Genomic DNA, 22,265 nt, shown 5'->3' with positions numbered 1-22,265 from the left:
GTCTCACATGACACTGAAGGAATGGTTGGACGAGGCAGCTGGATGAGCATCCAAAACCTGCTGCCCCCATCATACTTTCCACACCCAAATTCTGTGTAGAAGATGAGCTGAGTCAGATTCACAAACCAGCAGAAAACCAGTCACTTGTTTAACAGCACACCAAGACAAAGGTTAAAGGTAGATCTTCCTGAGCCATCACCTACAGCACACTCCCCAAAGACCAAAATGTTTAAGATACAAACAGCAACTTTATTTTTATGTAGAGAACACAAAGTTTGTTGGGAAGATGCAGCACAGATAAAACAAGGCTTCCTACAGAGCTGCCTCTTCACCCAAATGCGGGTAATACAAAGGTACAAAGACTGGTGAGAGAGTGTTTTTGGTAATGAGTAGGAGCAAGAAGTCAAAATTTCTCATGGGAAAGATATTCCAAAAAATGATGAGTGGGAAACATCAAAAGCACTCATTTGAGTGATGTTGAAATAATATAGAAGATTATCTAATATATAATTTAAAATAAATACAAACCCAAAATTACAAAATTGAATTGAAACATTTGTCTTGTCAAGCTGTTTTCTTTCCATAATATCAAAGGGAAATATTTTAACTCTTTCCGACCAAAAATTTTGCCAAAAAAATTCATACTTTGAAGAAGAATTTCCAGCTTAACAGTGCAACACACTTTGCCCAATAGCAAATTTGCAAATATTTTCCAGCCTTTTATAAAGATCAATATGTTCTCCAGCTAAGTTCTGACATGACTCCAGTTAAAACATATGCAATAGTTTCCTAGATATTCCAATATAAAAGGTAAGTCCCATTATTTTTTTGGGAAGACTATTCCAAGACACTAGGACACCTTCCAAATTAAACCTTCCCAACATTATCAAGTTTGTGTCTGTTTAGCTCACTAAAATTATCTTGAAGTATAAAGATATTTTCACCTTCGCATTCACACACAAGAGAAAGCACATGCTGAGAAAAAGCTGCAAGGTCATCTGGATTGTAATTTATTAACTTTATTTATTTATTTATACAACAGAAAAAAAATCTAAATAATAGGACAGCTGACACAACCTGGGCTTAAAAACACCTCCAAATAGTTGTTCCATAAAACTCTTGGTTCCAAGCTCAGTTGGTGGAGCTGCTGCTGATAGACTCCAGAGAGTTGAGTAACAGAAATCGTGGACATTTTCCTTGTTTCCACCAGGTAAATCACAATAAAGGAGGTTAAAACAATGTTCTTACCCTATCAACATTTTTGTGGAGATAATTGCTATAGTTTGCTAAGTACAGATTTCATGAATAGAAAGTAGTAGAGGGTCCATGAGACAATGAATAGAAGGAGATAATCTCAATGAGAAGGTTTTTCTTTAAAATAAAGGACATGTTATGGAAAAAGTTGAAAAAACCCTGCCCTATGACAAAATACATTCCTTTTCTCAGTACATGAAACAGCAGTAGAGATGTTTGATGCACTAAGCCATTTGCTGCACATGACCATTTCATTATACTCCAGAGCTGCACTTTATTTATTACAGGTGATTAACAACTGTCTTGCACAACAGTAATGAGGGAAAAGGGCCACAATGTGGCTCCTGCACCAGAGCAGCCTGCAGTGGTGGGAGGCAGTGGCTCCTCCAGCTGCCTCCCGCAAGTCATGGGTGTGCCAGGGATCACAGGGGCTCCTCTGGGTGTGGTACCCCAAAAAGGGAGCACTGAATGCTGACCAGAGTTTGGGTTCTGAGAGGATTCTGGTGCCCTTTCCTACAGACTCCAGCATAACCCCCCAGTCTGGTTGCAAAGGAGGGGAATAATAGTGCCCATTGTGCTGCTGACATTTCTCTAGGAGGGGGTGGCTCTTCACTAAGCAGTTGCATTTCCTTATTTAGTTCTCGGCCACAGGCATAGATTTCTGCAGCCCTTTTCTTTTTTTGTGTGCTTTTGGAAAGTAAAAGGATGAGAAGTTACATTTTGGAAGCCTTGGAGACAGTCGAAGCACGTGCACTGATGTGATATGAAAGTCTGTGGCCACAGGAACCACTTCAGGACTATTGCAAGGCTCCTGATACAGCTCTTAAATGACTGATGATTAACTGATGTGCTCTGGTCATTAAATCCTTGTTCAGTTCAGCCTGTCAGGCAACAAACTATTCTCCTCTGGGATGCCTTGATGGGTTTGGTAAGAAGGTACGTGGGGTCATTACCTCTGCAATGGCCAGAGCCAGGTGAAGAGCCTTCAGAAGACCTCAGGAAGCCACAGACTTACACTTCAGCTGGGATTTGGTTTAAGCAGTTCACATGCCCCTTTTTAAGTGATTATTTCTGCCTGGTACTCAGGGTGGGTTGGTGACAGCAGCTCCTTCTGTGCAAAGGCTGAGGTTCAAGCCAGCACTAACGGGACTTGTTCTAAAGGAGTCAGATCCTGCACAATTCCTTGCTCTTGGGGAGAAGAGGCATTTTTTGGGTGTCTTCATAGCTCATTAGCACAGTTTCTACTGCAGTTAGCTCAACTGCACAGCTCCCACTCCAGCCACATCCTCCTAAGCCCAGGAAAACATTCCAAAGCTATTTTACAGAAGAGGACATAGAAGCTCTTTTAAGAGTGGGATCCAAGTCTATTAAAAGGCAGCGAGATGTGCCGTCCAGCGAGCTCACCAAAGTCATGAAAAACTGGTGTCAGAGCCAGGGCCAGGCCACAGCAGCTCCCAGGGCCTAATCTGTGCTCAGGCAGTTTGGTATCTCAGAGATCTTCCTGCTGTTAACTCCTGAGAGGTCACCTCCAGGCAGCTGAGCACACACCGAGGATGTCCTGCTCCCTTCCAGGCTCCTGCATGACAAAACCCAGAACAAGGGCATCATTCAGGGGAGCTGCCACTGGAGCTGGGCTGTAAAGAAAGCTGTTTCAAATAACAGCCAGGGAGGCAGAGAAGTCGTGTCTAACCACATGTCTGTTGAGAAGAATATTATGCAGCATTTATCAGCCCCGACAAGAGCTCGCCTCACAAAACTGGTTTCAATATAGGAGTTGAAGTATATGGCAAATAATAGAGGGAATATGGACACTGTTTTACACAGGGGGAATTTCTATCTGTTACAAAGCTGTAATTTTAATTGACATTAAGCAAGAAGAACCGCAAGAATAGAGCGAGTGCCCATTTCTCACAGCACATCTAGCTTGTGTAGAGTAGCTCAGGGCTCCTATACCACCAGTTTAGAAACATGTGTAATTGCTTATGGTCACTGTCGAACCACTGCCAGATCACACATTAAACAGATAACCACTATTATTATAAGAGCAACTTCCTTGACCTCATATTTTGGTCTGGCTCTGAATTCCTGTCCTTTACCAGTTTGGTTTGTTGCATTTTGCCAGCCTTCTGCCTCTACATGTCATTTTCTACTCCTGTAAGTGACCGGTGCAGCGGAGAGCTCACTCTAAAAATGCATATTTGAGCACATGAATAGAATAAATTCAAGAAATATGATCACAGTTGCTCCTGTAATGTTTTTATAAACACAGAGTCTCTGCTTTTTTATTATAGTTAAGGTACAGTGTGTTATTTGGCAGAGGAATCTGACTTGAAAATGTAAAAGGTTCAGGCAACCACACATTTGGAAGTAGAAATCTTTCCTTAAAACAAGGCTCTGGTGTTTAAACATAGCAAAATTTCTGGAAACTTCAGTTTCTCAAAGTCTGCCAAAGCTCCAGTCACATGTAACATATTCTTGGGGCTTACATATAATGCTTCAAGTAATAAACAACATCTTGTTTAGAGCAGGATGGAGAAAAAAAGGGGAAAACATTCATTAGGAGTCAAAGCTCTGCACCAGTACTAAAAACAAAACCAGTTTCTTGCACTGAAAGCTAAGAATGACTTTTATAATGGATTAAAAAAAAAAAAAATTCGAGTACTCTTCACACCTCTAAATATTGCAGTTAAAATTGTAGGTTAAGTTCTTACAGCAATTAAATAAAGTATTCTATAAAAGAAATGAAATACACTCACTGAAGCACACTCGGGTTTTCAGCAACAGAAAGAAAAGTTCTGATCATCCTAATTGGGTAAGAGGATGAGTTACACACTGTACATAACTATAGGTCATCAGTAGCCCTTCAGTGCTCCCTGTACAATTCATTTATCGTGCATTTTTTATTCAGGAACAAGGCTGCATTTAAAAAAAAAAGAAAAAAAGTAAGTCGCTTCCACAAGAAGGCTCATCGTGCAGAATATTCACAGTTTAAATATATGCACAGTCATCTCTACTAGTCAGACACCATTTCAGTCCTCTCATCAGAATGCACATTAACAGAATGAATTTGAGATACAGAAATAGCACACCGCAGCCAGGCCTGGAGTATGGGCCCTAATACCTACCTCACTGGGATCTAGTCAGGTTTAATTAATTAATGCTTATGAAGCACTATGAGCTCCTCAGATCATCACTTCAATTCATTATCACCCCCATTTGTTTTGTGTCCCACTTCCCCCCTTAATTCAACAGTGAATTTCTTTTGGAAAGTGTTGCATTTATAGAGTAATGAACAGATGAAAGAGGTTGGAGTGATTCCACAGGAGTATAAAAGGGAGCAGGAATCCTTCCCCTTCCTTCCTGCTTGAGTCATTCAGCATCAGGTCTGAGAGGAGCATGGAGCTTCAGGATGTGTAATGCTCTTCCAGGAGCCACCCCTGACCAAACCCGTGTCAAAATGCACCAGAAAATGATGAATGTAGGGATTTAGCATTAAAACAATTGGTTTTAGTCTGGAAAACTTCTCTGCTTTCATCTATGTTATTTAAAGATGGGCATGAGCCACAATGCTCAAAGGGGTGTGGATGCAGGCACTTGGTTCTTCCCTCATCTCTAATAATTATTAGATACATTGGATGGAAATAGTTGGAAAGAAAATCAATAGGAGAATGAATCAAGAAAATGAATGGCAATTTCAAATACTTACAAGTATAGGATTTCACTCAAGGCCAAGACAAGATAAAATTAGTAGTCTCTATTAAAACAAAACAAAATACAGTTTGATCAAAGTTCCATTCAGTGGAATCTTCTTTAAGGACTTCAGATTTTGGCATTGAATAATTTGGGTTACAGAACTTAACAGGGAAGAAAAGAAAGATTGTCTGGTGAAGCTCCAAGGCTGCTATAGGCTTTCCAAAGAGAAACCAGATTAAGACAAAAAAATTACTGGTGGAAGAAAAGCTGATAAAGAAGACTAGAATTTGATAATGGAGGAATTTAATTATTCAGGTATTGATTGCTACGATAACTATGTGGAAGCTAACAAAGTTTGTTTGTAGCTGCAATGCTATTAGTCTAGTAACTGAGCCCTGTGCTTGGAGCTGGGCATGTGTGCTGCTATAAAATTAATTTTAATTATAAAACTTAACTTTAATCACATTTCATGTCAATATAAGTTTAAAAGTTAATGATAGAGAGTTCAAACTTCACTATGATAAAGATCCTCATAGATTTAAGGGATAAATCAATGGAAATCCTTCTTATCAAGAAAAGCTTGGGAGATTCACAAAGTGAATAGACTTGAGTAAAAAGAACAATTATGGTCCAAATATGCTGTTATAGTATTCATTTGAAGAGAAAATCTTACTAAAAACAAAATAATTGATACATCCAATGCTGAGGGAAAATGTGACAATATTCAATAGTGGCAGAGTATTGAACCAGGGAAAAGCAAATATGCTTTAATGGGGGGTATTTTGTGTTTTTTCTGATTAAAAAATTTTTCCTACTGGATTTCAAAGTTAGCATCTCATCTGCCAGGTCTCACAAATACAGCTTCTCATTCTGATATTTTCGTTACTGACATAGCAAACCAAGAGTTTTGCAGTTTATAAGTGGGACTAACCTTGTCCCATGACCAGAGGAGTGGTCTGCAGCTCCATATGTTGTATATTTAAATTCTGTGATTTAATCAATATATCTGTGAGCAGGTACTTATAATCTAGTTCTCTCCCATCTCATGTCTTTGCCATAAGAGTTTAGGGTGGTCCCAGGGGGGTCAAAAGTTTTCCTATCACACTTGCTTTCTCATTGATCCAAACAAAATTAACTCTTGTAAAAAACATAATCCTCTTTCAGAGCAAAACCCAATTTTCATTAAAAAGATATAAACTTGGAAAAAAAAATTAAGGTTTTGATTTTCCGTGAAAAATGTTTCTGTTTGGAACCATAATCACAGTGGTTTTTTCCTCACCATGATTTATAATCCAGGCAATAATTCAGACAAAATATCAGCAAACTTCAGCAGAGAGGATGTGGCACCCAAGTTACAGCACCTTTTAAACAGGTTCAGTTAGATTACACAAATTCCATTTGTTTTAGTCCTAAATTTTTCATTTGGTTTCAATTCAAAGGGAGGGACTGTTTCCTGTGCAAAATGTTAGCTTTCCGATATTAAAATCAATCTAAGCATGAATCTAATATTAATCAACCACTTACTGTATTTACCAGAAATTGCCAGGTTCATCATTGCAATGGAAAGATCTGCAGATGGGAACAGAAATCTGGGAGAGATAGTAAACATCCTGAAATAGTCAAATAATGGAAAAATAAAGCAGAAGAAGCTGCTAGTCCAAAACAAAATATTACATACTATTTAGAATAAAGATTTTAGCATTAAAAAATATTTTTGCAGCAGCAAATAAAATTATTCTTCTTGAGCCAAAGAAATCCATGAGAAATGTGGGTAGAGACGTGTAATAAATCAGAAATGTTAAGAAGCACCCCAACAGTCATTTTGATCTCTCAGCACAGAAGTAAAGTAAGCACAGTGCATAAGGGTTAACTCCTCAGCTCACATAAATCAAGTTAACACCATTTAAGTTAGCAAAATGTATTCAAAGTCAAATTCATTTACTCCAGCCAAAGATCTGTCCCTAACTCTATCCGTTGCATTTTATACTGCATTAACAATTTTAACATATTCAGCTTTAAAGCCCAATATACTTCAATATAATCTCCATTACATACACACACTTTTATGTACACATGCATATGCAGAGGAATATATACATACAAAATTATTTTAACTTATAATATAAACAAATTAACATAACACAATTTGTAGCTATGAATAACAGAATAGGAACGGTTTTGCTGGATTTAGTGAGGAAACAAACTGAAAATCCTAATTTGAGTGGAGTGGATTTATGAGCAGGAAATCTTGCTCAAACAATTTGTTGGAATTTTTCAAAGCTACCCCTGCCAAGGTAGACAAGAAAAATACCGTGGATGGTACACAATATGGCTAGACTTTCAAAAGAGTGCTTGATAAGATCCTACACTGGAGATTACCAGCAAGGTACAGAGCCACTGCATAAATGATAACAAACTTTAATGAACTGATAAGAGTCTGCAAACAGCATTCACCAAGTGACTTAGAGATTGGCAGTCAATACAGGGTAGCGCCTCGGTCAGGTTAGGAGCTTGTCTGGTCTCTAATCTATGTAAAAGAATTAAATCAGAATATCAAAGGTAACGTATCGAGCCGTGCCGGGGACATAAAAGTGACAGCAGCGATTGTCTCAGCCGGGCTGTAAACGCCAGATCCAGATCAGCAGCAAATGCAGCATCAGCAGCACCGGGATCGCAGCTGAGAGAGCAAAGTAAACAGGATTTTGTCCTGCAGGGCCAAATGTGCAAACAAGCTCCACGTGGGCACCGGGCTGGGAAGGAGTTGTGGAAGGGGCAGAGGGAGGGAAATCCAGGTGCTGCTTGGAGGGAAGGGTGCAGGGAGCAGCTGGAATTACAGCAAAAGAGAAGGGAGAGATAAGAGGATGCTTTGAGTCTTTTAATCCTTAGGTGATGGGAAGTTTAGAGGAGATTAAAATCTTTTGAATTTTTTTTTTTTTAAATTTTAAAAGCCAACATTTTATCCTATTCTAATTTAATGGGTAAGTGTTTGGGTAAAACTTTCTATGCCAGGAATACGATTATGGTTTCCTGTAAGGATGACAAAACCAGTCTTGTGCCCCTTGAACCCAAGTCCCACAGAGTTTTGGAGCACTGCAGTCCCTCTCTGCCCCAAGGGTGCCAGATCTGGCCAGAAAAGCTCAGCACAACCAGCAGAGGAGGACAGGACAAAAGCATCAGGGCTGATTTCTGTGCTGCCGCAACTCAGGGCAGTGTTGGAGGAGCTCTGCAGCCCTCCTGGTGCTTTTTCAAAAGCACCAAAGACATTTTGGCCCCTAAAACCTATTTAAAGAGTGTCTCCTCCCTGAAAAACCACAATTTCCAGTCAGTTTCAGTGCTCGCTGAAATTTGGAGAGCTTTGGGGGACCCTGGACCTCATTCCCAGTCCAATTTTTTATATTAGCAATTGACCAGGTCCATGAAATAAGCTGGTACAGAATCATGAACCCCAAGAACAGGGCTCCAGGTCTTTCACCTGACAGAAGGACACACCTCAATAAATTTGGATGAAAAAAGTTCTGAAAGAGCTGAAAGAATTGCTGAACGTGGCTGAATGGACCCACTCCAGCATGTGAGGTTACCTACAGAGTTTTCAGTTTCATTTTGTCCTCTGGCAACTGCACAGAATTTCAGCAGGTATTTAAATTAAGCCAGCAGCAGCTAAGAATGGGTTCTGCTCCTATGGCTTTACGACTTTTTATCAACTTTTACATTTCTTGTTTCCTCAAGCAGCTTGCCCAACACCAGATGGAAATTCTGTTGCCATTACTACATCACTCAATTTAATGGATTTTTTTTCAACAGCAAGGCTAAAAATGTATGGCCTCGTGAGGATTTATCAGAACTGTACCAAGATTAAAATTTCAGCTAATTATTACACACGTTTTACCAATTGTTCCTTTATTATCTTTATGGAAGGACCCTCACAAAAAGCAGTCTGATGTTGTGGTAGTCACTACATTGACTTCTACTTTTTGAGACCAGTATCTTTAACAAGGAATAAAAAAAAAAAACCAAGGGATTTTAAGCTATGAGTGCACACGAGATGCCATGAGAAAGTTCTTTATGTCCTTCATTGCCTTTGTCCAGGCCTAAGGTGGCATTTTCAATTCCTTTTTGGATCACCAGCTCCCTGGTAAGACTGGAATTTTTAGATTTTACAGGGCTTTTTTAATCACTGTGGATCCTGGTGTAAACCTGAAGCTTTCTGTGTCTCTCAGATACTGCTTACTGATTAATTTTTTTAACCAGCTGCTTGTCCATGTTTTCATTTCTGTCATAACTCTTTCTTCACCTGCCTGAAACCAAGAGATTTCTAATTTTTCTTCCGTTTCCAAGTTTCTCAAAGTTCCCTGTCCACCCAGCACTGCCATCATAGTTCCTGAATAAAACCTCAGTGTTTCTCAACAGGGTGCAGAATTTCTTCCCCTAAACAACCTCTGCTAGCAGTGCCTCTTTTCTCAGGGGAAAATCTCCAAATAAATGCATAAATCAAACTTTCAATTCATTGTAAAAGCAAGTTGCTTCCCTAAGCAACAGGGCATGGCTAAATATCAGAAATAATTGTTAATATATTGGTTTTCTGGGATTTTAATGCACTTAAACAACAAATGTAAGTGTCTTTTCTTGATCTTGCATCACAGAGATCTACTCTGCCTGCTTTCCACTTCATGCTTCACCCAAAGTGTTTTTATTTCACCAGCCTATCAATCTTTGAAATTTGAAAATCACTCAGGTTTATCTGTGACTTGTGTTTCTTTCCCCACGGTTTGTGTTGAGAGCTTTAATGACATTCTCCTTTGAGTTGCCTCAGAGGAAAGGAAAGACCCAGGTTTTTTCACATGTCTGAGGAAGCATCTGTATGCTAATTCCCTCTCAACTTTGCAAGCAGAAAATTTAAAGGGAGATGGTTTTTAGCAAATACAGACCAGTTAGCAGCTCGAAATCTTTTAATGGTACCAATTTCTTGGGAGTTTTTTTTTCCTCCCACCAGCTTTCAAGGCTATTTCTTGACTTTACAAGATCATCATAAGTTAATACTTGACTCCCAAAAGTCCTGCTCCACCTTAAAAATTGTACTGAATCTGTCAAACATCAATTTTGAATCAATGCCAATTCAGTATAAATAAAGCGTGATATGGACACTCCAGCAAAGGATTGCCTGCAAATCAAAAGGGCTCTTATCACACAAGGAACATGATAGATTTATCTCCAGTAATTCCAATTTTGATCACCTTTTCCAGAGAAGAACTTTAGTGACTGAAATAGGAATAAGATACACAGTAATTATTGTTTCCGGCTGTTAAAGATACTTTATATAAACATAGGCTGAGCCTAATCATTTTTTTAAAAGACCTAAACATTAATATTTTCATAATTAGGTTGAGGACTGAGGTAGTGGCTGTATCTGGTGAGTTTTAAAAGGGAAAAAAAACCCAAACAGATTCTGCCAATTAAAAATGAAAGGTCTAAGAATAAACAGTGAATTCTTGCAGAGGATCCAATTCAGAGCATAGTGGGCATTATGTCAAATAAAAGCACAGAGTGAACTGAAGTATTAATGAACAGAAGAGATAGCCAGACGTGTTTACACAGGCAGACAGGGCTGGAGGATATATTGACAACATGGGGAGGTGTGTTGTAATAAACTTGAAGGGGGACAGACCTGTTGGGCCAAGTGTCCCTTTCCTGTCCAGGAATTCCTCATGTTCTCATTACCCTTTCACCTCTGGACAGCTGAAATATTAAAATCTGGCTCCAATCTTAAGGAAACTGAGTTTAATGTCCTTAATTTAGTCCCCAGTCCACATATATCCATATCACAAAACAATCACACAATTTGGCTCGACAGACAGCGGCTGCTGAGGAAAGAGGCTCATCCTGGAGTGGCAGGGCTGTTACAAGGCAGGCCCAAGGCCTCTATAAAGAATTTAAATATGCACAGTACATTCACACCTGTGAGAAACCACCTTATTTTCACTTCTTTCTTTTCCTGGTATCTTTTGCATGCAGAGTTTTAATTGCCAAAGCAGTGTTCACGTTGCTGTATCATGGCAGTGGCCAAGCTGGATGAGAACAAAGGTGGTGTCTTGGTTTTTTTGGGTTTTCTTCAGCTCCAAGTGCAGCCTCAACAACTTGATTCAGTGCATCTCCCTTCTCTGTGAAGCACAGAGCAGGGCTGCAGGGTTAGGTGCTGCACCCATAGATTACATAGCAGGAAAACATGAGTGGCATATTTTGGTCCCGGGGATTGATATGCAACACTCCGAACACCGAAGTCAACTGCTAAATAATCTGGAGTCAGAAAGGGGCAGAGTGGCTGGGGAGGGGAAAAAAAAAAAGTGAAGGGGATAAGAATTAATCATCGAAAGAGTGTTATGCTTTATGTTAGTAAATCATTTTAACTAATTAATTACATCATGTCTCCAGCCAGGCTTCCGATTTGAAATCTTCAGGAATCGGTGGGCAGGGATGCAAAAGGCACTTGTTCTCTTCATCTGGAAAACATCTATGTTGCTCATTTTCCAACATTATGGGGTTTTTTCCTCTGTATTTTTCTCTCAGAATTTTTTTTTATGCCTTGGTGATAATTTTCTTCTGATCTGTTTGCTTACCAGCATAAGGGGCATAAAATAGTGTAAAGAATATTGAGATAAATGTATTATAAAAGTATTGAAGAGTATTGGTATAAATGTCAGTGTACTGTGTGCATTTTGGGATGGAGAGAGGGGTGTAAGATGGAGGATAAGTCTGTCAGCTCGCAGCAGACACGGCTGATTTGTAAATAACAAAATTGTAGGATTTATTCCTTTTGATGCACTGCACTTTTATTAAAAGAAAATCCCCTGGAAACCTCTGTAAATGGCACGAAACATATAATTAGACTTAGCTTTTTTCACCCTCTGCTTATTTAAATGCTCCGTAACTTCAGCAGTGATTCAGTAACAACAGATTTTATAGAAACATCTGACAATGAGAACAAATATTTGCAGTGTTTTCAGTCTCTGCTCTGTATTTCTCTCTGCGAGGCAGAGCTTGCCTTCCTTGTGTGAGGATCAGCGTCGCTTTCCCTGCTGCTCACACCTCCAACCAGATCCACTTTCTAAACATCTAAATAACTAAATACCAGATGTGACTTTTTACCCCTCGCTTCCTACCTCTGAAATGCCACCCTACAAATTCCTGCCTCCAAATTTCAGGCACGGACCTCCCAAAAATGAGTGCCACCAGCAGGCAGGCTTTGGCATAGGCAAAACCATCGTGGCCAGGCACAGCTGGTGGCACAAGAGCTCTCTCAGGCACTCACCTGCCCCAATAGCAGATACCCAAAGCTGTGCTGTGGTTGGATTTGTTCTATTTTCCCTGGGCTCCACCACTCCTGCCTTTTCCCTGCTTGGTAAGGAAAGAAGTTTATACACAGAGAGCCAGCCCAGCAGAGTCATTGGTGTAGGTGAGCTACAAAGTCATCCAGGATGGGCTTTGCCGCCCTGAGCCTCAGCACCAGCCCCCACAAAGCCATCAGAACAACCAAATATTAACAAATTCATATCACACTCTTAATACATGCTACAAGTTGGATCCACACCAGTACCTTTGCTTATGGGATGTGGCTCAGTCAAATGATGGGGCGGGAGACAGGGACGTGGAGCTGCAATTCCTGACTCCTGAAGCCAAGGAGATCAACGCTCCCAGCAACCAACCCAGGCTGCCAGAATTATTCCAGAGACCCCGTTGCCTCCTCCCTAGCCCAGAATTTGGGAAGTCACATCCTTTTACAACCTCTTTGTCATTAAAACCATTGGCAGGTGGACCCACTGACATGTGGACATCAAACAGTATTCCCACATTCTGCCCAGTGCCTCTTTTGGACCCATTTCCAACCTGTCAGAACAAGGGGGGAAAATACAGTCAATATAGTCGCTTCTGAACTAAAAAAAAAAATACATAAAAAAGATAAAAATAGCCATTTTTAGAGGGTTTCAGGTTGAAGGTTGCTTGTCAGAATCCAAGAAGAGAGCAGCAGTTGTTCTGACACTGCGGTTTTCACATCCTTGTCAGAGATTTGAAGCAGGATAGCTGATGTGTGTTAAAAAAGGATGGGGAGGTTTAAAATAGTTTAGATGCTGCCTGGAGCAAGTTTGAAGAGATGTAGTAAGGAGGATTGGTAGGAGTGTACGTGCACCCAAAACCATCCATGGGGAGAAACAACTTGTCCAGCTGCTGGCACCTTTAATTCAATTCTGACCTGACACCCCTCAAATGACCCAGAGACGAGTCAGGAAATTTCCCAAGAAACATTTTTAAAACATAAACTGGGGAGGGAGTGACAACATGGAGAACACTTTCATTGCAAGGGAAAAGGAAAAAAAAATCTCTCTCTGGTTTTTGACAGCTCTAATAACCCAGAGTCTAAGATTTGGGCTTGGAAAGGGGCCAGTTGGCCAAGGCTCTATCTACAGACAGGCTGGAGATGATGCTGATAGTCAGAGGGAAGCAAACAGAAGACCTGGCAAGTCCAATGCCACCCCTGACGAAGGGGATGTCTGCCAGCTCCTGGGTAAATCTGCAGTTTAGGTGAGCAGCAGTCACTGGGTTGTGCCTCTGCCTCTCCTGGAATCTGATCCAGTCTGCAGCCACCCACAGAACGGCAGCAGTTTCCCAGATATTGGGCAATTCTGTACACAAGGAAACTATGCTGCAGTGGCTAATTGCTTTGGAAAATATGCTGCAGCAGCTAATTGTTTCAAATCATCTGGGATTTTCTAAATATCTCCGTAACCCTTGTGTTTCTGTAGATTTTAAAATATCCAGCTAATCTCCTGAAGTCGTGGAAAGAAAAATATGTTTTCCCCATGGTGGTGATAAGAAATAATTGGGGCAATCGATCGAGTCTGAAACTTTCAGATGGACATCAAAATGTCAACTTTGCATCCAGATCCTTTGCTGCTAATTTCACCTCCATTAACTTCATCAGGAGTCAGTGGGAAAAGCAGAGTGACACTAAGAAAGCCAGGGAAAAGGAAATTTGACCTAGTCCCAGCCAGGTAGCACAGGGGCTGCTGTGTAGCTGGAGAATTTATATTCACCATTCAGCCTAAAGCCAAACAAAAAACATCTCCATGTTAATAAATCTTCCACAGAGTTGTCCACTGGTCTCATGAAGGTTCAACAACATCTGAGGGGCATTGGATGGTGTTCTTGATGTCCCATTTCTGGAATGGTTCAAGGTTGGACAGGGCTTGGAGCACCCTGGGATAGTGGAAGGTGTCTCTGCCCATGGCAGGGGGTGGAATGGGATGAGCTTTAAGGCTCCTTCCCACCCAAACCATTCTGAGTTTCTCATCAGGGGATGCCTTCACCCCAGACCTGCTGCTGGGGGACCCCAGCCCCAGAAGGGATGTCTCCCTTTACAAGGAATTGCGGGAGCATCTCAGGGGTGTTTGCTTTCTCTCCTGCTTTTAGGACCAAGAAAGCAGAGGTTTAGCCCCAGTTCCCACCTTGTCCTTTTGCAAACAACTTGCTGACATTGCCACTACCCTGATGGCCAAAGCAGTGGCAGTTTTGGCCACTGGGTTCAGAGCCTGGCCCTCCATGTGACAAGGATTGCTCAAGTTTACCACTCTTGCTTTTACAAACTCAACCCCCCCCAAGAAGAAAAGAAAAAAAAAAAAAGGAAAAAATAATGAAAAAATGAATCTGTTATCACTGAGCATATGCAACTGCTAAACATCCTATTCAGTATAACTTCAGCCTGTTCTGAGAACTGAGTTTCACAGTTTCTTTATGCAGTATCTGTCTGTCAGATATTGCCCACTACATTACCATAGTCTATATAATATACTTCCACCAAAAATATATATATATATATTTTGGGCATATTTTTTACTACCTGCTGTGAAAAGAAAAAAAATGTTACAAGCTTTTATTTTCATTTTACATTGCATATGTCCTATGTTCCTTGTATTAATGGCACTAAGGAAATTTAAACACTGAGGAATTTGTGCCTCCATTTTGATGGATTTTCTCTAATCTTCTAAATATAAATAGTACATCAATTTTAGATATTTCTAGAGCAACCATTACCTTAGTTCTTCAGTATGATATCAAGGAGCCAACAGGCTATACACAGAATATTTGGGCTCCCTGCACAATTAAAGGTGCCACTAAATAAAATTCTCCAAATCTTTAATTTCTTAATAAATCAAATTCCCACAGAAGTGAAGGCAACTCCTGGGGTGCCAGGCAGGCAGTATTGCTGTAACAATTAACCCATGGCCAGAGGCAGTGGAGCAAAGGCTCCTTCTTCCATTCCTTTATTTTAGTTTTCTACCTTTCGGGTTCTGGTTTTGTCCAGCTGCCCCTTCCTCCTTTCTGTTCCCTCTGTGGCTGAGCTGTGCTCACACCAGCCCAATGCTGAGCAGGGTTGCACAACAAGCACCATCCCTTGCACCCCTTTGCTGACCAACTTATAACTGATCTGCACTTCTGCTGCTCCTTTATCACCGCCAGCTAACGCTGCAGTGGGGTCTTGAGGGCCATGATTTAGAAAAATTAAAATATATCAGGAAAATACTGATGTTGGCTCACTGGGAGGACACAGTTAATATTTATATTAAAAGTTCTTGATGTTTTAAACACCTCAAATTGAAACAACCTTTGATCTTCTCAGTAAGTGTCATATAAACAAGACAGGAACGCTGTGTGTCTGAGATATTTCTTTATGGTTTCCTAGCTTAACCTCACATGGGTTTAGGTATTGCAGAGGGACCTCACCACTGTATATAAGAAAATGAGGCCTAAATGTGCTCATATCCAGAGGATTCACCACCTTATTAATGCATATATGTCATGCATAGATTATTAACAGCTTCATAACTAGAGAGGAACTTGCATTTCAATAAACATACTTTTACAAGTGCAAAGAAAAAAAAAGTTTTGCATTAGGATGTTACTTACTTCATGTCTTTGTCCTAGGAGAATGCAACTAAAGAAACCACATTTAAAATCAGACATTAGATATGCAAATATGTGTTCAGATCAGAGATGCGAAAATTATTCAAATGATTAATTATTCATCATAAAAATGTCAATTAATAATTCTGAAGCATAATAGGCATCTTTCTAATGCATCTTTATTTTTCAAGCCTAAATACTGTTGAATCTGTGTTCAATTGCATTCTAACAAGTTTTTAAAAATTCAACAAAGTAAACAACCAACTATAAACAAAAGTGAGCCGTGAATTTTAATCACTGCCAACTGAGCCAAGAAATGTGGCCAAACTTCAGCACTGATCCCAGAAGAGAAGGAAAAGCATCCCCATCTCATGGTGTGGGACAGTGGATGGAGGATGCTTGTGCCTCACTTCTCTCTGCCCAACAAAGAAAGAAATTTTGGGACCTGTGGATGCTGTTGCCCTGCTGCAGACACACAGGCAGACGCTGTGAATGGCAGCTGAGCAGCTCTAGGCCGTCAGAAGTGGCTTTATAAATGACAAAATTAACAAAAACATATGAGGAGATTCACTTTTAACGTTCAGGGACTCACACAAGATCAAATATTACAGTGATCTGCTGGTTAGAAATGCCCAGGGATAGATAAATTAAAGCCAGACAATCTTTCCCCTTGCTTTTGGCTCGTATCCTATCCCTACATGGGTTTTCCGCAGAGGAACTCAAAAACTTTGGGAATGTTGATTCAAAAGGTTTCTTCCCAAATACCTCATCAGCGGGAGGGGGGAGAGTCATTCCCTGACCCTTTCTTCCTCTCCTCTGTGCCCTCTCCTCCATGTGGAAATTGGAAAAAAAATAAAGGATTTTCTTTCCAAATCTTGGTTTATAGGGACACCTGTATTAGGCAAAAGTATCCAGCGGCATCTTGGGCCCACATGGGGCCTTCCCTGCTCACAAAAATTATTCCAGCCTGTCTTATCCTCTACTGCCACAGGTGACTGCAGAAAATAATCCCCCCAGCATCTTTTTGTGTTTGATTTGGGGGTTTTTTGCAACCTCAGAATTCTTTGTCAAGGCAAGGACATCTTCTACACCCCAGAGATAGGAGCATGAGAAGCAGCCAGAACCCACAGGGATCCCAAATCTTGCAGGAGCAGCTCCCTCAGCAGAGCAGGGCTGTGGGGAGGGAAGGATGCTCTCCCCAGGCATGACTGCAAGTGGGCACATCTCATCTGGATCCCCTACATGGGGATGTTTAATCCCTGATGTAAGCAGGGTTCCACACTTTAGGGAAAATAGTTGAGAGTTCTGGCTGTTGAAGACATGAAGGAAAAGCCTCAGAGCTGCTGAAGTGTATTTAGAGGTGTTAAACCTCTGTCTTCACCAGCCTCTAAAATGTATTAGCCAAAATTCCTCAGCCAGAACATCTTTGCTCCTATTCCCTCAGTTTTCCTCCTTCCACGTGGTGGGCAAGAAAACACAGTCCCCGTTACTCATCCTCCACCAGGGAGAAAGCAAACACACCAAAATAAATAAGGCAGTGAATCATCCCCTCAGCCCATGCCACCACATCCCCATAAAGCCACCACGGCAGAGGGTCCCAGCAGAAGGCTCAGGTCCTGCAGGGCCTGTGCCCCAAAGCCCTCCTTGGTGGCTGCTCACCTCCCCTCTCAGTCAGAGCTGGGTGCCTGGGGGTCACAGGGAGGTGTCTCCCTGCACAGCCCCTTTCTCATGGCAGGGTTTGTCCCTGGCAGCAGGATCTGGCCCTACAGATCCTCGCAGCGATGGGAACACGGGGTTATCTCCGAGGGGCTTGTCTTCATCACAATAGGTTCTGGTGGACAAAGGAAACCCACCGAGGAGCTGGAGGCAGGACTGCTTCTCCTGTGGCTTTAACCAGGCAGGTCTGCATCAGGATCAGGCCACCCTCACCTCAACTTGCAGCATTTCCATGGAGGAAAACCTGAGGAAATGAAGAGAAACCTGCACTCAGAGAACTGCCCTTAAAACCATCTCCAAGTGCTGGGAGCTGCACACAAGGAAGGAGCTGGGGTTTGTGAGGATATTTTGGCTCTGCTTGCCCTTAAGCTGATGGGGTGTGGGGGGGGATAGGATGTGCAAAAGTTTTAAAATGGAGCAGGGAATAGTATGTGCATGGGGATGCTGATGGAGCAGGACTGGGATCTGGGCTGCCAGCACCACCCCAATGAAGGCAGGATCTATAGCCTGTCATTATTTCCATCTCCTAAAGAAGCTGCACACCCTTTATTAGTTCAGAGCCGGGCAGGAAATCATCGCCTGGATTAAGGTTAAATTCCATCTCAGAAGGGCTTAGCTGATTGCTAAATGTTTATGTCCAGTGTCCAAAAATTAAAAATTAAAAAAAAAAAAAAAACCAAACAACAAACACCCCCATATCTCACATTAAAATACCATCCAATAATGTTGGGTGCTATGTCAGTCCTGCGAAGATCCGAGCAGTTTCATCGCTCCGATGCAAACCCTGCTGAGGCACATCAGAGCTGGGGAAACTGTGAGATTGAGGGCTGAAAGAACAGCCAGCAAAATTATGAATAGGGATTATCTGACAATGCCGACATGTTCCTTAAAGCCCTTGAGCGTCATCGCACGCTCTGAGGGTTTGTTTTTCAGCGTGGCTGCAGATAAATATATTTTATTGATACACCATCGACAGCACTCCTGCCTACTGCGAGTCAGGCTGCAGCCTCTCGTAATCTCCAGTTCATCCCCTCGTTTTGTAATCTGGAAATGTAGGAACAATATGTAAGGAGTTTGTAATGGGATTAATTTATTTTGAGGACTTGTTGGTTGGGTTTTAGGTTTTCTCCTTTTTCTCCTATAAAACGTGGGTGAGTGGAAATTGAGCAAGTCAGTAATTAGCATTCACTTTTTTCTTTTCCTTTCTTTTTATCATATGCATCTAAATTCAGTTTAGCTCTTTAAGGAATTGCCAGACTGCCCTTGATTTATAGGCAGTGCCTTCTGGATCTGAGAGGATCTAATTCAAACTAATAATACTTGAATTTGATTTCAGGATATTTGTGCTGTGCTATATATTTCATTAAGATACCATCATTCTGTGTGCGTGTGTATGCGTGTGATATGCCTCTGTGTATCCAGGTACATTTAGGCATGGAGAAGTCATGCATCCTGCAGGAAAATCGTGCTGGCGTTTAGAGAACAGTGGCAAGAAAACTTTTAACAAAGCCACGATGACTCGTAGCAGGGAACAAAAATATTGATATAAATAAAACTATTAAATGCAAATAAAAATAATAATTTAGAGATATTAAGGCAGCTCGTTCCCACCTTTGCCTGGCTGGGGATTGCAGCGGCAGCAGACGGCCAGAGCCTGCCTCTCCCTCCCCACTCCGCCTGCAGAGCCCGGGGTTGAGGAGGGGGACACCCGGAGGTGCCACTTCCAGCCCGGGAGGACATTTGGATGCTCCAACCCGGAGCCCCCCCGTGCGCTGCTGCCTCCCCCGCATCTCACAGGGTCACCCACTCCCGTGTAACCAAGAGATGACCAAAAAAAAAAAAACAAATAATCCCAGAGGCAGATCTCGGTGGCTCTGATGAGCTGCAAAGACACCCTGCGGGGGAGAGAGGGGGGTCCCTTCCTTGCTCTGCGGTGCTGGACCGCCAGGAAGGTGTTCCCTGAGCAGGACCATTCTGGAGCGCGATCCCATCGCGACTGCTCGCCCTCCACTTCTTGCTTTAGGCTCACAGTTCAAGAGCAGTTTATCTGAGCTTAATGTAAGTAAAAGTGCAGCGTGGGATCAGCGTGCCGTTTGTTTCGGTTTTCTTCGGGAGGGGGAGAAGGAAAAAAAAAATAAAATAAAATAAAGTGCTGGAATAGCTGAACTCTTGTCAGAGCAGGGAAATTGTTTCGCAGCTCTTTCACGCAGCCCTTTGGGCAGCCCCACGTTTACCTTGGGAAAGGACCGTGCGAGTGGGCAAGAGGCGAAGTTTCTCTTTGCAGTGAGACTATTTCGAGCTCCTTCGGGAGGAAGGAGCGGCCGTGGGCTGTGCTGGGAGCTGGGCATGAGCGGCTGGAGCCTCAGCCGGGTCTGCCCCCTCTGCAGCCGAGCGCCTTCGCTCAGCATCCCCGGCTCGCCCTGCCTTTACTTACTTCGATATTACTTCTCGATTACGCGCGGTGCGAACCGGCTTTTTGATTAACAAACCGGCAGAGCGCTGGTTAAGAACACTTAAACTTCAAAAAAAAAGAAAAAACTATCCCCCTGGGAAGTGGGCTCTGAATTGGTTAATAATGTGCAGTACTTGCTAAATTGCTGACTTCCAGATGTGGAAAATATCTTTCTTGTTTAGGACCTACGTAACCTGATTGGATTACGACAGAAGCGTCACATTGGAAGGCTTTTGAGTGATGATTTAATTAACCATACAGTAGAAAGCTGTATTTGCCAGGAAACCCCTTCCATATTTGCATAACCAATCCCTTCAGTGCAAAGGTGGAGTCTGGGCTTTTTTTTTTTTTTTCTCTTCTTTTTTTTTTTTTCTATATGCAATTTTATTTTAATTTTAATACTTGAAAAAAGTGAAAAACTTGTAACCTCCCTGAAGTTCAGCCCCACGCGTTACTCGTCCACGCTGTCTCTCTCTGCTCATCCAGCTACTTCCAAGAAAAAGCAGAGCCAGGAAAAGAGCCCATCTCACCCCTGATCCATATCTGTGAACAAAACAGATAGACTGTAAGATCTCAGCACGTTTGGTTGATTTTTTTTTCATCAGATTTAGCTGACTATTCAAATAACCTGGACGAGTGCTGAAATGAAAGGGGGGGGTTGGGGGGGGGGGAGAGAGAGAGAAAGAAAAAAAAAAAAACTTAAAAGCCCCAAAAGAAACGCGTGAAGGATAAAAATAAAACCGCACCAAAACAAGCCAGGAGCTTATTTGCAGTACCCGAACAGAGTTTAGTTTCTAGGCTTTATGTTAGGGTAAGTTTTAGTTTTCCCCAGCGGAGGCGGCGAGAGCGCGGAGCGGGGCTGGCCGCGGGGCGCTGCGGGGCAGGACGCGGGACCCGCCGGGGGGGCACGGGCAGCGATCCCGGCCCAGGATGGCAGAACCGGCAGGGATCCAGCTCGGGGGCCGGGGATCCGGCGGGATCCTGCTGGGGAGGGGGCGGGGGATGCCGCCCGGGGGATGCGCGGGGGGACCCTGGGGCAGGGATGCGCCTGGGGCCGGGGGGGCGAGCGGGGATGCGGCCCGGGGCTGGCAGAGATGCGGGCCGGGAGCGGGGGCAGGGCAGGGCTGCACGGCGGGGCAGGGGGGCCGCAGCCCCCGGGGGGGTTGGGATGCGGTGGCGGGGCGCGCTGAGTTTCCGCGGGGCGCGGAGCGGCGCGGAGCGGAGCGGCGGGGCGGGGGGCGGGCGCGGGGCGGGGGGCGGGCGGGAGGAGGTGGAATTGCATTTCTGCCGCTAAAGCGTTCGCGGAGACTTCAAGGTATAATCTATCCCAGATCCTTTCCCAGAGAGAAACTTGGCGATCACGTTTCCACATGATGCTCACGTTTGGTGCTCTCCAATTATCCCTCCCCACAAAGATAGGTGGCGTGTGTTGCAGGGTCTCTCCTCTCGCTCGTACAGAAAAGAAAAAGAAAAAAATGTCATTAGAAGAGGCGTAACACGTCAGTCCGTCCCCAGGTTTGTGTTTCCTGGAGTGGCAGAAAGAGATCAGTCCTAACCTGCCCAGCAGGAATAACGGTCCTTCCGACAACTCTTTGCAAGGCTTTTTACAATTTCTCCAGGAGCTGCATCTCCCTTCACCTTTTCTCCTCCACTTCGCGGCTTCTTCATGCTTTTTCTTCTCACCATTTCTGGCCAAAACTACAAACAAGACTTCGCAGGTAGGTTCGGAATTTAATTCCATTTTCTCTCTTTTTTTTTTTCCTCTTCTCTTCTGTTGTTTTTTTTTTTTTTTTTCCTCACACCATCTCACGCATCAGAGGGGTTATTTCATTTCGAGAGTATTTTAATTTTTCTGGATTGTTTATACTTGGGGAGAAAAAAATTTTTTTTTTAATTTTTTTTCAATCTTTTGAACCGAAACCTGAAGTCACCCCAGCACCGCTCCAGGAAGGGATGAGCAGTTTCGGGGTGCTCGGGGCTGTGCCACCACCACCCCTGCTCCCCTTACCTGTCAGCCAGGTACGGGAGCTGCCTTTTAAAACGCAGCAGCAAAAGTTTTAGTGTTAGGAAAGGACTTGGTCCTCCTGCAAGAAAAAAAAACCCCGAAACATCCCCCCACCCACCTCCTGCTCTTTTTATTTCAGGTTTTACATCCGAGCTCTGAAAGTTTGCAGGTACCTGTTAATGCTTTGCATGCCCT

General features: G+C 42.7%; 2 protein-coding genes across 5 annotated transcripts in view; one reads left to right on the top strand and one right to left on the bottom strand.

The window, feature by feature from the left end:
* Positions 1–1,003: 1,003 nt before the first annotated feature.
* Positions 1,004–22,147, bottom strand: LOC129122543 (uncharacterized). 4 transcript variants are annotated; one of them, XM_077181766.1, is made up of 8 exons: positions 22,074–22,141; positions 20,812–21,931; positions 18,318–20,608; positions 17,751–17,857; positions 6,472–6,536; positions 4,961–5,008; positions 4,011–4,170; positions 1,004–2,830 (listed from the first exon to the last, which is right to left on the bottom strand). In XM_077181766.1, exon 2 carries the CDS (start codon positions 21,804–21,806, stop codon positions 20,853–20,855), a length of 954 nt encoding a protein of 317 aa, XP_077037881.1. In that variant the 5' UTR covers positions 21,807–21,931; positions 22,074–22,141; the 3' UTR covers positions 1,004–2,830; positions 4,011–4,170; positions 4,961–5,008; positions 6,472–6,536; positions 17,751–17,857; positions 18,318–20,608; positions 20,812–20,852. The 4 variants fall into 4 exon arrangements, with proteins under 4 accessions (XP_077037881.1, XP_077037883.1, XP_077037879.1 ...); XM_077181768.1 differs by lacking the exons at positions 1,004–2,830; positions 4,011–4,170; positions 4,961–5,008; positions 6,472–6,536 and adding an exon at positions 16,059–16,424; XM_077181764.1 differs by lacking the exons at positions 1,004–2,830; positions 4,011–4,170; positions 4,961–5,008; positions 6,472–6,536 and having other exon boundaries at positions 16,059–17,857.
* Positions 21,685–22,265, top strand: part of ZEB2 (zinc finger E-box binding homeobox 2) — a 113,917-nt gene continuing 113,336 nt past the window's right edge. Inside the window, exon 1 of the mRNA XM_054636455.2 lies at positions 21,685–21,783. The gene's annotated coding sequence lies outside the window, so the exon portion shown is untranslated. The remainder of the gene's footprint in view (positions 21,784–22,265) is intronic.

The sequence above is a fragment of the Agelaius phoeniceus genome, chromosome 7, assembly GCF_051311805.1.
Source record: "Agelaius phoeniceus isolate bAgePho1 chromosome 7, bAgePho1.hap1, whole genome shotgun sequence".
Taxonomy (NCBI): Eukaryota; Metazoa; Chordata; class Aves; order Passeriformes; family Icteridae; genus Agelaius; species Agelaius phoeniceus.
Note: the sequence above shows the minus strand (reverse complement) of the source record. Positions and strands in the feature narration are given on the sequence as shown.

Coding starts and splice junctions, on each gene's coding strand:
- LOC129122543 (XM_077181765.1), bottom strand. CDS start 21,806: ATGGAATTAAATTCCGAACCTACCTGCGAAGTCTTGTTTGTAGTTTTG.